This window comes from Vombatus ursinus, unplaced genomic scaffold (assembly GCF_900497805.2).
Source record: "Vombatus ursinus unplaced genomic scaffold, bare-nosed wombat genome assembly UNPS02014777.1, whole genome shotgun sequence".
Taxonomy (NCBI): domain Eukaryota; kingdom Metazoa; phylum Chordata; class Mammalia; order Diprotodontia; family Vombatidae; genus Vombatus; species Vombatus ursinus.
The window spans coordinates 2614247-2629951 of NW_020954555.1; the positions used below are offsets into that span (position 1 = coordinate 2614247).

Here is a 15705-nt window from a genome sequence, read left to right on the forward strand (position 1 = left end):
CAAGTGCACAAGGGAACTTCACAATCCAGATCCCACCTGACCCCACCAGATTTGTTGCAGTGCCAGGCTAGGGCTACCACAGGCCAAGGGCAGAGACTCTAGTTAACCTGAGCCCGAGTAAAGTCCAAGGTCTCCACCCCCACCTTCCAACCCCTCAGAAACTGCAGTTTCTGACACCATTTTGTCCTGCTCCCCTGGCATCTCCCTCCCTGTCAGTCACTGGTGGACGCAGGAAGCCAAGTGCTGACTAAACACCAGCATCTCCTTGGCAGGGGCTGGGGGTAGAGGGGGCCCTGGAGGGGGGGGAAGGGATGGGGGCCACTCAGCAGCGGCGGCTGTTCTCAGCTGTCTGCAAACTCCCCAAATCCCCGCTGCTCGCTCCCTCCTCTTGGTCCCCACCTTCCCCCGATGAGCTCAGAGCGGCTGACGCAGCAGTTGCTGACAATTAGAAACTTCTGGCCCCTCTCTCCTGGGATGCTGGTGGGTGACTCTCTCCTCGCACAGCTGGGCAACAGGGCCTTGTCAGGCATGACTGGAGGAGGCCACCCACCCAGGGAGTGCCCTCCCTGGTCCACTTCCACCCCCTACCCCTCCCAGGCAGCAGCCACAAGCCTCACATTCAGAACTGGGTGTCTGCTCATAAATTACCTCCTCCCCCCTCCCTCCGCCTTCTCCTTCTCCTTCTCCTTCCCCTTCCCCAAGGGTCAGTTACCAGAAGCAGCAGCTGCCTGGAACAGCCATTTCTTTTCTCTTTCTTTTAACAGGTCATTCTCAGGGTCAGAATGTAAGAAACTTGCCCTCATCTCCTCCCCCAACTACAGGAGGTTGGGGGTGGGGGGAGGAGGGCAGAGGCCAGAAGCTCTTATCGGATTCCACTGAAAAGGGTTCTATTTAAGGTAAGTTGGTTTGGTCTGAGAGAATCAGAAAAGATGCTGGCCAGATGTTGGGTGTCTGCATCAGCTTTCATCTTGCATTCCTTTCCTTCTGGACCCAGTGAGTCACTGTTCCAGCCAACACCCCCTCCCCAGCCAGGTTTGGAGACTCCCACCTCCTTTGGAAGCAGAAGGCTGACTGAGGGACTCCATCTGACCCCCCCCCCCCAATCCTTCTTAGTCTCGAGCAGACCTGGGAGCTCTTAACTCCTTGGGTCCTAGTTCTTGACCTATTTAGCTGCATGACCGTGGAAAGGCAGTGCACCTCTTCAGGTCCACTTTCCTTTCAAATGAGAGCATCAGGAAGAGGGCATCTGCATGCCCCCTTACAACTGGCAGACCTTCTTCTCCTTGCCTTGGCATGAGTCCACTCACACAGCTCATCCACCTCTCCCTCCTGGACCAGTGACGTGACCTTAGACCTGCGTGTGATGCCCCTACTAACACCATGCCACCTTTGCCCTCTGTGGGCTTTGTACAGTACCCAAGGAACGTCTGCCCTCAACATTACTCACAAGCCCACCGCCTGCCACCCACAGTAAGGACTCTGATTACTCACTCTCTTGGAGAAAAACACCAAATGCAATGGCTGATTGGCTAGAAAGGCTTTATCAAATTCTTTAAAATGTTTACATTGAAAGTATTTATACATATACATACTGCAATGGGACTTCGCAGAGGGAGGGAGGGGGAGAACACGGGGCTGCAATTAACAAGTGCATGAGACAAGACACATAGCTGTGGTCTGCTCTGGAAAACTGGGTGCCTTTCTCAAGGCTTGGGAGGAATGGGGACAGTGAGGCCAACGAGGTCAAGGATTAAACTGCACCTGGATTCTGCAGACAAGAGAGGTCTAACTTGCCCCCACTGATTGGGATCTTTCCCCAAATACTTGGAATCCAGCTCAATTGCCTGGCGTGGAGGGATTCTCACAGCAACAGTGCCGTTCCCAACACACACACATCCACCCACACCTACTTCTCCCTAAATCTCAGCATGACAGACTCACCCAAGAAGCCCGAGTTACCACTGGAATATCTGTCCTTATAAATATATTTATATCAGAGAAAATAAGGCACTCTGGGAGCATTACAGCTTGCTCTTCTAGGTCTACATCATTCTAGACAGAAAGTAAAAATTGGTTAGTTTCTCAAGTGAATTAACTGAATAAAGTTAATGCAATAACAAAATTGTTCCCTACCCAGCTTTGAGGCACTGTAAGAGCTAAGATGAGGCACAGGAGAGGCATGTGTCTGTATCGCCTGCTCCAAGACTCCCTGTGGCTTTGCCCCTCCCCCACCCAGGCCATTTATTATTGGTGTTCCACCTCCCCTCTGTTCCTGAGTAAAGGTCGCTCCTGGATTTGGGGCAAACCTGAGGATGATGATGAAGCCCTGAATAGCTGTGACAAGAGCTGCCTTGGGGCCAGTGGGGGTGCTGCAGTGGGAGGTAGGCTGGCCGCCTAGGTGAAGACACAGGGAGAATGCTAAAGCAGGGTCACCAGAGCCAGGGGAGCCCTTAATTTGTGCAAGCCAAGGGCTTGGGGGCGTGGATAGAACCACGTGCACTTTCCAGTTAGCCCTGACAAGCCAACTCAGGCTCCTCGGTGACACTGGACAGGGTCATTCCTGGGAGATCAGGCAGGCTCTATATTTGGACACGAGCTTCCCCTCACCCCCAAGATTCCCCACCTTGGGGACACTCCCTTGGAATGTGCTAATTTCACAAGTGAACATGAATCTACCTCTATCTGCTGGTGAAGATCAGAAGTTGGGCCCAGGCGGTCCAGGCTAAGTTAGGCCACCCTGCCCCCATCCCCTACCCGCTACTGGCCTCTAAAATCATCACTAAACTTTGCATTTTGTAGTTAGAGGATTCACAAAGACACATGGTTAATTGCATAGAGTCCTTTCTTAAATAAAAAGCATGATTTTTTGTTGTTGTTGTTGTTGTTGTCGTCTCTTTCCTGGGGCACATTTGCATAAACAGAGCCCAGAGGACCTTTCTGCTGCCTGGGACTGGGAGCCCCACAAGCCAGGGTGGCTTAAGCTGGGCGGTCACTGGTACAAAGCACAGAGGTTGGTTGCATAGATTTTAATGAGAGCATTGGGCAGAGCTGTGCAGTTGCACTCCGGGACTTGCAGATCATTACCAAGCCAGCTGTAGAAGGAGAACACAGCACAGCGAAACCCTAGGAGGTCACTGAGCTAATGATCTAATCCTACCTTCGGCAGCCAGCCCCCTCTGCCCCCTCCCCCAAAGCCCTTCCCACTGTGGGCTTGCACATGGATGTGATATGTGGATTCTAGATACCCAGAGAACACTGCCCCTTCTCAAGGTCACAACTGTGCAGGGAGGGGCTGGCTCCCCTTTCTGAAGTGGGGGTGGGGGTGGTGAAGAGCACAATTCAGCCAAAGCAGTTGAGTGTAAACACCAGACTGGTCAGCCCCAGGTCTCACTCTGGGCTCAGGGAGGGGGGATGGCTCCTCAGACCAGAGAAATGCCGCACCCCTACCCCATCCCGGCATGCTTAGGGCCCAGCTCTGCAGCAGGAACACCGTTCTTCCCCTGGCAGCTGGGAGGCTGGCTCCACTGCCTGGACCATTTGAGGTCTGAGACAAATGCCCATTCTTATGCTTCCAAAACGCAGGCTGGGAAAAAGGCTGTGAAGCGGCTGCAGAGCCTGATAAACAGGGTGAAACCTGAGCTGAAGACCTCTGATGGTGGGGGGGGGGGCACAGATGAGCTGGACTGCCATTCCTCAGCTCCCCCACTTCATCCCCCCAATCCTCGAGTTCAAAGAAAAGGAAATACAGGAGAAGCAATAGGGGAAGACAGGCACAATCTCCCAGTGATTATCCATACCCTCATCTAGCCAGAGGGGTTTCTGTGAGCTTTGGCAATCACTGCAACTATTGACTCTACTGGATAGAGAGGCAGCCTGCTTCTCTTTGTTTCAATGCTCTGAAAACAGGAGGGGCAGGATTCTGCGGTCTAGTGAGGTCAGACGGGGGAACAAAGCTCCTGTTAGGCCAGTTCTGCTTACTAGCACCTCTGTGTTAATCTTGGGGAGGGGGAGAGCGGTGGCACAGAGTTAAGACATGCCACCCGCTCCAATCACCAGACGGGGCTTGGCGACAAGGGCAGAAGACCTCTATCCTTTCATATTCCCCTAACCCCTACCACTGACAGACCCCTTAAGGCAGCAGGGACTATAATATGGAACTGGTAGACTATTGCCTAAATTTGGGGGATACAAACAGGTTAAAGATGAGAAGGGCTAGAAAAGACTTATCAAAAATTAATTTGGGGTGGGGCAATGCCTAGAACGCATTTAGAGAGGTCTATTGATCAGGGTGGGTGGCTCCAGACTATTTAACATTGTAGACTGGTGCATACATTCCCTAAGAATCCTTTCTTCTATTAAGCACAAAGCCTCTGAACAGGCCAGGAGAAATTCTTATCCCTCTGAAAGCAGTGTTAGGGACAAATCCCTATATTTTGTGAGCAAAGCACAGGAACTGAAAGATCCCTAAAGTGGAACTCAAGACCTGAGTTCCAGTATCAGCTAGGTCCTGTGGGACCATGGACAAGTCCCGGAACCCTGGTTTCCTTTTCTAATTTGAAGGTGAAAGGCCTGTTCCGAGCTCCCAGTGTATGAGTGGTGCAGGCAAGGCTGCTGGAGGGCAGAGGGGTGGGGGAGCCAGGCCCAGCTCTGCTGCTCTAGAACCTGGAGCAAATCCTCCTCCCCATCCTGTTTCCCCCTCAGTAAGAAGTGATTTGTTCTTTCTTGCCTTCTTGGTGTCACACAGAGAAAGAATCTCAACTCCCAGCTCTGCCAGCCTGGCATTGTCCTTACTGAGCCCTCTGGGACTGGATGGGGACTTCTGGAAAGACTCTTTCCAAGGTTTCCAAGATGCAGGACATCCTTTCCTCCTTCATGACACAGTAAAAATGAAGGTGATGCTCCAGAGGGAGGGGCCTAGCAAAGCACAGAACAATCTTACCGGTATCAGGCTCGGCCTCCACACCCGCTCCATGAGAATAATGGAAATGGTAGGCTACGCTGGGGACTCTGGTGTGGGTGACCCTGCCTGGCCCAGCCTGGAAGGGAAGACTGTTGCCCGCCAAGATCGCAGCCCATTCCTTATGTGGCCACTGTGGCGGCAGGGATGACGGCAGAGGACTGAGCGCTACCTGGTTCCTGAGAGTGTTCCATGCCATGCCAACAGATAGGTGGGGGAGCCAGGGTCAGCACTACTCTGCCTCCTGCTCCAGGGCAGGGGCTAAGGTGAGAATGAGACCCCCTAGGCACAAGACAGGTTTAAAGTATCCCCAGGATGGCCACTAAAAGGCACTTTCTTCCACTTACGGAAGAAAACACAATTGAAAGGTGGTGCTGAGAAGCAACTTAGCAAGTGAACGGAGAACAGGATGCTGATCTCCTTCCTGCCTGGCCTCTCCAGACCAGGGAGGATGCTCCTGGTGACTTCACAGGCTTAAGGAAAAGTGAGACAGGGAGAACACACACAAGAGGTGTGCACAAAGCACTTGGGTGCATCTTTGGTTACTCTGGGGAAGGAAGCCGATGGCTCCGCTGGGCTCTGCTGGGGGGCTCAGAGCAGAACGTGGAGACAGTGCCGACGGGCACAGTTAATCAAACCATTCGTCCTCATCAAACTCCGAGGAGTCGTCCTCAGAATCGCTGTACTCGACCGCAATTCGTCGGGCCAGGATGGTGGCTACGTCATTGCCCACCACATCCCGTTTCTCCTGCTCTTGCTGCTCCTCCACCTTACGAAGCTGGAAGCCTGGCCCAAGAGACAAGAGCAGAGCAGAGGGAATCAGGCGGGAGCTGGGACGGTTTTGGCCCAGGGCATGAAAACCTCATTAGTCCTGAGGGGGCCCGGCAGAGTTGAGTAATGCCAGGGGAGGCCCCTACAGGCCTAAGGCATGGGGGGTGGGATAAAGAGAAAAATGGAAGGACAGGGGAAGGGGGAAATGGAAGGGAGAGAGAGAGAGAGAAAGAGAAGGACAGGGGAAGGGGAAAATGGAGGAGACAGAGAGAGACAGACAGAGATACAAAGAGAGAGAGAGAGATAAGGACTGGGGAAGGGGGAAATGTAGGGGAGAGAGAAAAAGGAGAGAGAGAGGGAAAGAGAGAAAGAAATAGGGGGGATAAGGGAGAGAAAAGAACAGGGGAAAGGGGGAGAAAAGGGAGAGGGAGGAGGACAGGGGAAGGGGAGAGAAAAGGGAAGAAGCAAGAAAAAGGGAGAAAAGGGGAAAATAGGACAGAAGTGGAGGAAAAAAGCAAGGTAAACACGGCAAGAGTTGGAGTACCATCAACAATTACCTCAAAAGCCCCCTGTGCCAGGAGTGATCCACCTCAGCCTACCAGGAATTCCTCCTTTCACAGTTCCTTTACTTGGAAAGACTGACCCCCAGCTTCTTAGAGAACTTGCCACCTCCCCACCATCCCATGGGCAGCCAAATCATGTTAAACTGAATCTCCTTTGTGACCGTGTAGAAGGCTATGTCTAAGTCCAGGCACTCTCTGGATAAAGAGCTGTGCAGGCCTTGTTTCTGTCCCTGGTAAACCATAAGCTTCTTGACAGCAAAGAGCATATACTGTCGGTATGCCTGGGGATGGTAAGCCCACTAACACGACTCTTACACTCCGTGGGGAGGTGAATTAGTCTTTACCGACGGTGAGATGACATGGCTAACTAGTCCAGGAAGCCGTGCAACGGGGCCTTCTTCAACACCATGAAGGAAAGAAATTCAAGTGGGAAAATCCAGCAATATCAATTTCTAGCCTCTGAAAATCACAGAAGCAGTCCTGTAGGGGACTGTAGAGCTAAAAGGGTTCTCAGTCCACTCCATGCCTGAACAGGAATTCTTCTACCACATGCCTATGAAGTGGTCATCCATCTTCCAGCTTCAAGTCTCCAGATACAGGGAGCTCACTACTTCCTCAAGCAGCCCATTCTGGTTTTGGCCACTTCTGAACGTCAGGAGGTTTTTCCTTTTTCCGCCTCCCTTTAACTTGTGTCCACTGTTCGTAGCTTTGCCCTCTGGGACTAAGAAGGACAAGCTAAAAACCCTTCTACATACCACACTCCAACAATACCAAAGGTTGGGCTGCACCTTTTCTATGGGGAAGGTTAGAGAAATGCTACAGACAGACAAGGCACAGAAGCCACAACAAGAAAGGGATTTACCTTGACGAATGGCTGAAAGCAAGTCACTTCGGGCATCATTCACAGGTGGCAAAGATGACTTGGGTTTGGACGTAGCGCTATCAGAGGGTGGCGGCGGCGGGACCAGCTGACCGTCGCTGCCACTGAAAGAAAGGGGTGGAGGTCCAGGGGGAGGAGGAGGGGGAGGAGGTGGGGGTGCCCCACCAGTCGGCTGAGCTATAGGAAGAGGTAGAAGACAAGGGTAGTCAACTGCTGGGGGTGGGGGTAGGGGAGGAGGAGCAGCAAAATCAGGGTGAGGGGGGAAAGATGGAGGAGAAGGAGGTGGTGGTGGTGTCACTGGAGATGCAAATCCAATAGGTGGTGGTGGTGATGGGACTCCCGTCAGTGGTGGTGGAGGTGGGGGAGCAGGAGGAGCAAAGCCTGGTCTAGGGCCAGGTGGGGAGCCCAGAGGTGGAGCTGGCGGTGGGTGGCTCGGACTGACAAGACTGGATCTTTTAGGTCCAGCTGAACCAGACCCTCTCTGATTGTCTGCTGGGTAGCTGTGGAAGAAAGAAAACAAAGACACTATCACTATGAGATGGAACTGGAGAAGACTACCATTACACTACCTTCAATTCAAGTTAATTTAAGGGAGACAACACGATTTCATTTCCAAGAAAAGGAAATCTTTAGTAATCCTCCTTTTCCCCAATGCTACTCCAAATCTACCAGCTCTTACTGACTTTCAACTCTGTGGAAAACTTCAGTGCCTCTGTTTATGACTAAGGAGGAAGAATGGCTACCCAAAGGCTAAAGAGAAACATCATTCACTCATTCATTCATTCAATCAACAACAATTAAACGCCCATTTGGAAGGCACAATTCTATACAAATAGAGACATAACAAGGACCCTGGTCTCAAGGAATTTATACCTTATACGTGGAAAAGATATGTCCACGAGTGATCATATTATAAGGGAGTACATTTACTCTAAAGGAAGGTTCAGGTAAAATGCTGAAAGAAATCTGAGGGAGGGCGGTATCAATTTCATTGGGGATGAGGCAGGGGACAGGGGCATATGCCAGGAAGCAGAGGTCAAGGACAGCAAGGAGGAATGGAATCTGGAGTGGGCAGTGAAGGAAAGGTGACATTTCAACAAAGCGAGATAGAAGGGAAATCTCTTCCAGGTATGGGGGAATGGCATGAACAGAGGTCTAGAGAAGGGAGAGGAGCAAGGCAGACAAGATGAGAGACGGGGATAAAGGATAATTGAGTTTGAGTGGAACAGAGTATACACGAAGGGGAATTGTATACGAAGAGGAATTGTATACGAAGGCTGAAAAAAGACAGTGCCAGCCTGTGGAGGCCTTGAATGCCAGAATTATAAGCACTATAAGCAATGAGGAACCACTGAAGTTTCCTGAGTTGAGTGACATTATGAGAAAGGGTCTAGAATGGAAGAAGTTAGACTAAATAGGGAGTTCTCATAATGATCTTTGTGAGAAGAGATAAGGACCTAGACCAAAGAGACTGCCCAGGTATTTGAAAGAAGGGACAGACACAAGATATTCTAGAGAGTGGTAAACCTTTAGTAAAGGTTGTTAGCATCAACCTTTCTTCACAATGGATTGGACTTGTTAAGTGATGCAGAGGGAAAGGTCAAAGGTGACCTAAAGTTACTATTTTGGGGGACTGGGAAAATGGGGCTGTCATCAAGACATAGAAAAAGTCAGGCGGGGCAGGTTTGGGGGAGAAAGTAAGCTCAACCTGGGACACGCTGACTCTGCCATCACTCAGGTGGGAGGACAATCGGAAGTACGTGATTGCACTTCTAAGGAGAAGCTAGAGAGAGACTAGACCAAGTGTGAAGACAGAAAAAAAGATGATCAAGGCAAGAACCATAGTGGATGCCAACATTTAAAGGGCTGAAGGAACATTACAAACCAGCAAATGAAATAGAAGCACAAGAGTAGACTTCCAAGGAAGCAAGAAGGAGGGGCAGTCCACAGGCTCAATTAGCATAAGTGGTTTAAAGAAAATCAAGACAGAACTAAGACCACCGGCTCCAGCGATAAAGAGGCTGCTGGTGACCTTGGGGGCCAAAAAATAATTGACTGAGTGGTAAGGAAGTAGTGGCAGCAAGAAGAAGGCAGGTTGGGGGGATGGGGGAAAGGGAGAGGGAAAGGGTATAGGGGAGGGGGGGAGACAGAGAGAGAGAGAGAGAGAGAGAGAGAGAGATCGATTCCAGGGGATATAGGGAAAATGGGTTGAAAGGTACAGGTGACAACATGAGGAATGACAAGCAGGGCCAGGTCATCCTGCAAGGAAAGAGTGTAGGTCTGAGGCCACTGAGAAAGCAAGAGGTAAATGCACCAGAAAACTGCAATCATTTACCAAAACTAGTTATGCAAACCCTTCTCAACCTGTATCCCTCTAAACAACAGTGCTCTTGGAAAATCTACCCAGAGGAGAGTGGAAGTGAGGAGCACCTCACCACTCGCTGGTTATTTGGGAAAAGATGCCTTTGAGAGGAGGAAATTCACAGCCTCTGGTCGCCATACCATTTGAAGAGCAAAAACTGAGTTTAATGTTCAGGCTACTCAAGGAGATTTTATGCTGCCCCATTTAACACCTATTCCTGCTCAGTTGACAACATGGAGGTACATATAGAGTAACTACCAAAAAATGAGAAGGAAACTACAAAATAGGACCTCTGATAAGGCCAGTTCTCCCACAAGAATGGGGCAAGAAAGAATCTGAATGAAAATACAAATCCTCTCCATGCCACAGTCACAGTCTGTCCTTAATTAAAATCGCTCACATTCACTGCAACACTGATGGGGCCTGAAGGACAAGCCGGCTGGCCAGATGTGAGTGGGTTAGGAGATTCAGAACAGAGTTTTGATTGGGCATTTCTTAAACCCTGCTCTGAAGAACTCAGATATTTCATGTGATATGAACAGGGGTTCTTTGCAAAAATGTCTATGGTGAGAATCTTTTCCCCCTCTGAAATATCAAACAGAGACTGCTGCATCACAATTCTTGTACAAAGAATTTTGGAAGGGGCAAAAATGGGCTTCATTTCAATTCATTTTACTCTAAATTTTACCTGAGCTTCATGGTGCCAGATTTCCAAGACCAATATTTATGCATTCTATCAATACCTTTCAAATCCCAAAGTGTCATATGGTCAAATTAGCCTGGAAAGCACTACGTGATTTACTACGTGATTAGACAATAAACTCCTTGAGGGCACAGACCCAGGTATAAAGCACATTGTTCTATACATAAGAAGCATTTAAATGTCCAATTAACAAAAACCTTCAAAGCAAACAATGGAAGAATCAGAGGACTCTAAACTTGAGCAGCTGACCAGCTAAGAAATGAAAATTCAACCCAAAAGACAGAAAGTGATCCAGGCTCAGAGTGATGGTAAAGAACATGATTCTCCTGAAATGAGACTAATTCAGAGGCTGTTTGTGACCCCACTGCAAAGCTCTGAGCCACACTCTCATTTCTAAGGGCTTTCAGCATCATTCCTGTTCAGACACTCCTTAGTGAAGCATCCATTTGGGCTCTGTGTTGGCCACATAAATTCTCCGACATCTCGAGGGCCTGGCCTCCATCAGGAGCTGGCAACAGAAATGCTGTTTCCATGCAGCAAAGTGATTTGGGATTAGTGAGTCAGAGAGCAAGGGAAGCAGGGTCTGACAAGAAGACCAAAGGATTTAAAGAGCCGTGGTTCTTCAAAACACTAGGACTGGAGCCTTCAGTACATGCTAACGTCCTATCAAACAAGATTCAAGGAGAAAATGTCTCTCTCATAGGCTCCATCTAAGTGATGAGCTAACAGTTCCTAGGGAAGAAGGGAGCACACGGTGCATGGAATAAATCCACAGTATCTCTAAACTCCATGCACATCATTACTTTCAACATCCTCCGTCACAAATCTCTGCCAGAATGGCCGATAAATGCCCAATGGGTAGATTTCTGAGTGTCATCTCCTCTCCCTTTCCCTTCTCAGCTTCTGTTAGAGATGCTAACAAGCTGCAAGATGGACAAAAGGCAATAGAAAAGAGATGGTGAAAAAGTGAGGGATCTGGATCACACATATACCACATTCAGCCCTTGGGTTGACTGGTTAACTGTTTGCTCAAAATTTCTTTGACAGTCTTTATTTTAATGCATTATATTTTATGTTGAGCTGCAGCTAAGAAATTGTGATTGATTAGCACAAGACTTGATAAATTTTTTTTTAATCTAGGAGAGTAAACAGCAAATTATAGGAAGCAAATAAAAAAATGTCAGTTTTTGAGGAAAGAGAACAAAAAAGGCTGGGGAGTAGAAGGAAAGCAACATGTTGCCACAGGACACTGATTTCTCAACATTATTCTAAGGCCAAAATTAGGCTTGTGAGAAGACTCAAAGTCACAGCACAGCTTAGGGCACTGGGCACAGGCCTGAGTCATAACACCTTGGGCAAGTCACTTCTCTCTGAATTCCAATTTCCTTGCTGCAAAAGTGGGAATGAGAACACTCAGACTACTACGTCATGGGGCTGGTGAAGAAAGTGCTTTGTAAATTTCAAAGCATTATAAAAATGCGAAATGTGATCATAACTAACATTTATACAGTACTTTGAATCAGTTTTCAGAACACTTTCCATACATTATTTTATTTGGGCCTCATAACAATCCTGAGATAAGTGCTCCAGTTACTACAGAGATTATCACCTTAATTTTACGGAGGAAAACCCAGACTCAGAGAAGTTGTGGCTTTCCCTTGGTAACACAGCCAGCAAGTTATCAGGCTGTGTGTGACCTCAGGCACTCCTGGCTCCAAGGTCAGCACTCTGTCCACTCTGCCAAGCAACATACTCATTGCCCACTACAAAGGCTCAGAGAGGCAACTCAGCACAGTGCACTTAGAGGAAAATACACAGGGACCAGATGCCTCATCATTGGCCCATCTTTCTCCCTTCCCTCTCTGATCTACAGCAGGTAAGAAATCTAAGGTGTCTGTCCCTCAAAGGTTCCCTACTAATGTCCAAAGCTATGGAATGTGTCCCTTTAATGACCACACAGCAACAACGATAATGACAGAGCTGGCTCATTATGGATTCCTTTTCAAATTTGTGGGACAGCTTAACTGGGTATGACGTATATTCCAAGGGGTTGCCCTAATCACTGAGCTCTTCTTTGCGCTTCCCTGGGGTAGCCAGGGGATGAGGTGGGGAAACAAAGTTTACCTGAACTCCGCTGGCGGCGGTGGCAGGCTGTCGTCAGGGAAGGAGGGAGAGGGCGGAGAGGTGGAGTCTGACTGGGGTGGAGGTGGGTAGCCACTTGTGTCCACACTCTCTACAGAGCCAATGCTGCCGTTCTGGTACACCAGGTTAGACGGATACCTAGAAAGAAACCCAACACCACAGATGTCACTTTCAAGGATCAAAATGTTCTCTTTTTCCTTTCCCAAAAGGAAACTTCTAGATGACCTCCAGGCAGGCAGTATCAGGAAGACATTTCTAAATTACAAACTCCCCAGGAAAACTCAAGGGCCAAACCCAATGAAAGTTACCCCCAAAAGGGCCACCTCTAATTTTGTCTCAAAGTGGAACAGAGTTCCATCGTGGCCCAGGTGAGTCACAGACCAATGCTGGGAAACCCTTCTGAGCTACACTACTCTCTAAACTGGAACCAACAATTCAAGCACCTCGTTACAGGGTCACAGATTTACAACTGGAAGGGACCACGGTGGCCATCTAATCTAACTCTTCCTTGGCAAGTGAGAGCCCTGAGGTGCAGGGAAGTTCGATGCCTTGCCCCAGGGCACACAAGTAGCCAGCATCAGAGGTGGGATTTGAACCCGAGTCCTGTGTGATGCCAGAGACCGTGCTCCTTCCACTGGACCCACCATGCTGCCTTCCTCAAGTACATACAGAAATTCCAGCTTTCTTTGTTGCCACTGGATTTGAAGGGTATTATTAATAGCATTATCACAGCACCAGAGGATTGATTTTAGAGCTGGGCAGAACCTGAGGGAGAGCATCTTGCCAGTGCCTTCATCTACAGATGAAGAAATGGAAGACCAGGGAAGGTCAGTGATTTAAGGGAGGCCACACTGTTTTCCGTGCTGTGTTACCCTCTTCCACTTCTGTTCTTACCACCTATGAGTAAGATTTTAAGAGAGTGTGACCTAAGAAAGGGCGTAGCCTGAGAGAGTGAAACGTAATAGAGAGAACACTGGACGTAGAAAGGAGAAGGAGGTTTGAATGCTGCCCTGACATTGAGCAGACCCAGTCCTTTAACATTTTCAAGCCTCAGACTTTCTCATTCATAAAATGGGCCTAATACCATTCACACTCACTACCTTGCATAGTTATTGCAGAAAAGTGCTCTGTAAACCTGAATGCACAACATGGATGTGAATTATTTTATTATCTTATTTTGTTAAACCCTCTACTCAAAGTGTTAAGTGAAATAGATGCCTAAGGCCCAAGGCCTGTCTTGTGGCCGAGGGAGCCACTGAGGACAGTGAACACACAAAAATGTGACAGGCAAACAGCATAATTTTGTAGTCAGCAAACCTCTGAAATGATCAAAGGCCAAAGGAGGGTTTCCACTGGGAAATAGCAAAGAATGAACCTGAGCTACTGAGAGGTAGTCAGACCCATATGCTTCCTGCCAGATCGCAAGTTAAATAAAATGAGATGCCAATTAAAATAAGAATCTAGTTGGGTTCACTATATGAAACACTGGCCATGTCCCTTAAAACCAGGCCTCAGGTGAACTGGCTTTTGGGAAGAAAACCAACTAGCCAGAGGCCCTAACTCATCATTCATCTGCCCTCTCCCACCCCATCATCACCTCTACCTGCACAATGCCTGAGACTTGCCCAAAACACAGACTTGAAGAAGACAGAAAGAGGCCACAACCATCACGATGATTTGACTTGGGAAGTCCTGAGAGCACACCAGCTCACCTATCTTAGGTGTTATGGCAAAAATATATCAACAAAAGCATAACTGGGTTCAGCTGGCCAGGAGTTTGGGGTAGAGGATAAAGAAGACCAGGTCCAAACTTTAGCCTTTTCTCGTCCTTCAATAATCTATGACTTTGTGGGTATACAGGTTCTTTTCCCACAGATGCAGGTAAACGCCCCTCAGCCACACCTGGGCAGAGAGTTGTCCACACTCAGATAATGAGCCTGAGTGAAATGAATTCGGTTAGGCTGGTTTTTAGACACCACACACAATTCATTGCTGGATCTCTGCAGCTCGGAAGGTTCTACAGGAATTTGGAGCCCCAATGGAATAACCTCAAATAACAAAGGACTGGGTCACCTGAACAGCTAGGTGACATAGTGGCTAGAGTTCTGGGCCTGAAATCAGGAAGACTCATCTTCCTGAGTTCAAATCTGGCCTCAGGCACTCTCTAGCTGTGTGACCCTGAGCAAATCACTTCACCCTGTTTGCCTCAGTTTCCTCATCTGTAAAATGAGCTGGAGTAGGAAATGGCAAACCACTCCAGTATCTTTGCCAAGAAAATCCCAAATGGGGTCATGAAGAGTTGGACCCCGACCGAAACGACTGAACAACAACAGGTCCCTACTTTGGGGCATTATGGAAAACTGTACTAAAGGCCTCCAGACTTCTGAATAATAGAGGGGCAGGAAGCAAACTCCCCTCTCCCCCTTTCCCCCAGGCAATAAATGGCCATATCTTGGGTTTGTATGCCTGTAGCCACTCACCTTACAGGATGGTAACTAACTGAACCAGGTGGAACCAGAAAATAAAACGGTCATTTTTACTGGAAGGTGGAAGCTAATTGTTGTTTTTCAGTCATGTCTGACGCTTCGTGACCCCATTTGGGGTTTTCTTGGCAAGACACTGGACTGATTTGCCATTCCCTTCTGCAACTCATTTTACAGATGAGGAAAGTGAGGCAAACAGAGTTAAGTGACTTGCCCAAGGTCACACAGCTACTAAGTTTTTGGGGCCACATTTAAACTCAGGAAGATGAGTCTTCCTAACTCCAAGGCCAGTTGTCTATGCACTATATCACCTAGCTGCCAATTTCCCCACAGAGAAATTCATTTTCTTCTCTTTCCATGCTTACCACTCTTTAAAACAAATCTCTTAATTTCAGGAAGAAAAATGCCAAGAGTGACAATTTCAAAACTCAAGTTCTCCACAGCAGAGTCATCCCTAGAAGCAAGAACAACTCAAGCCTTTCCTTTTGTCTCTGAGACACCTACCTGGTATCAGGCTCTCTGACAGCCAGGGCGTGACACCCAGAGAGGAAAAATGGAAAGGACGGTGCTGCTGAGCAGGACACAGTGCCTGGGCTTTCAAAGTCCCCAAGGTCAAAAACTCGACTTCCAACCACTCGCGCATGTGTGCAAGAGTGTGCATATGTGTGTATGTGTGTGTGTGTGTGTGTGTGTGTGTGTGTGTATTTTCATTTTCATTTTATTTTATTGCTTTTTGGTGAGGCAATCGGGGTTAAGTAACTTGCTCAGGGTCACACAGCTAGTAGTGTCAAGTGTCTGAGGCCGGATTTGAACTCAGGTCCTCCTGACTCCAAGGTCAGAGTTC

At 48.5% G+C, this 15705-nt stretch overlaps 1 protein-coding gene across 2 annotated transcripts in view; it reads right to left on the reverse strand.

Moving 5' to 3' along the window:
* Positions 1 to 1522: 1522 nt before the first annotated feature.
* WASF2 (WAS protein family member 2) overlaps positions 1523 to 15705 on the reverse strand; it is an 80738-nt gene continuing 66555 nt past the window's right edge. For both annotated transcript variants that reach the window (XM_027864822.1, XM_027864823.1), the window contains 3 exons: positions 12361 to 12516; positions 7154 to 7671; positions 1523 to 5743 (listed from right to left, as the gene is read on the reverse strand). In XM_027864822.1, coding sequence (XP_027720623.1) covers positions 5586 to 5743; positions 7154 to 7671; positions 12361 to 12516 — 832 coding nt within the window. In that variant the 3' untranslated portion in view covers positions 1523 to 5585. The remainder of the gene's footprint in view (positions 5744 to 7153; positions 7672 to 12360; positions 12517 to 15705) is intronic.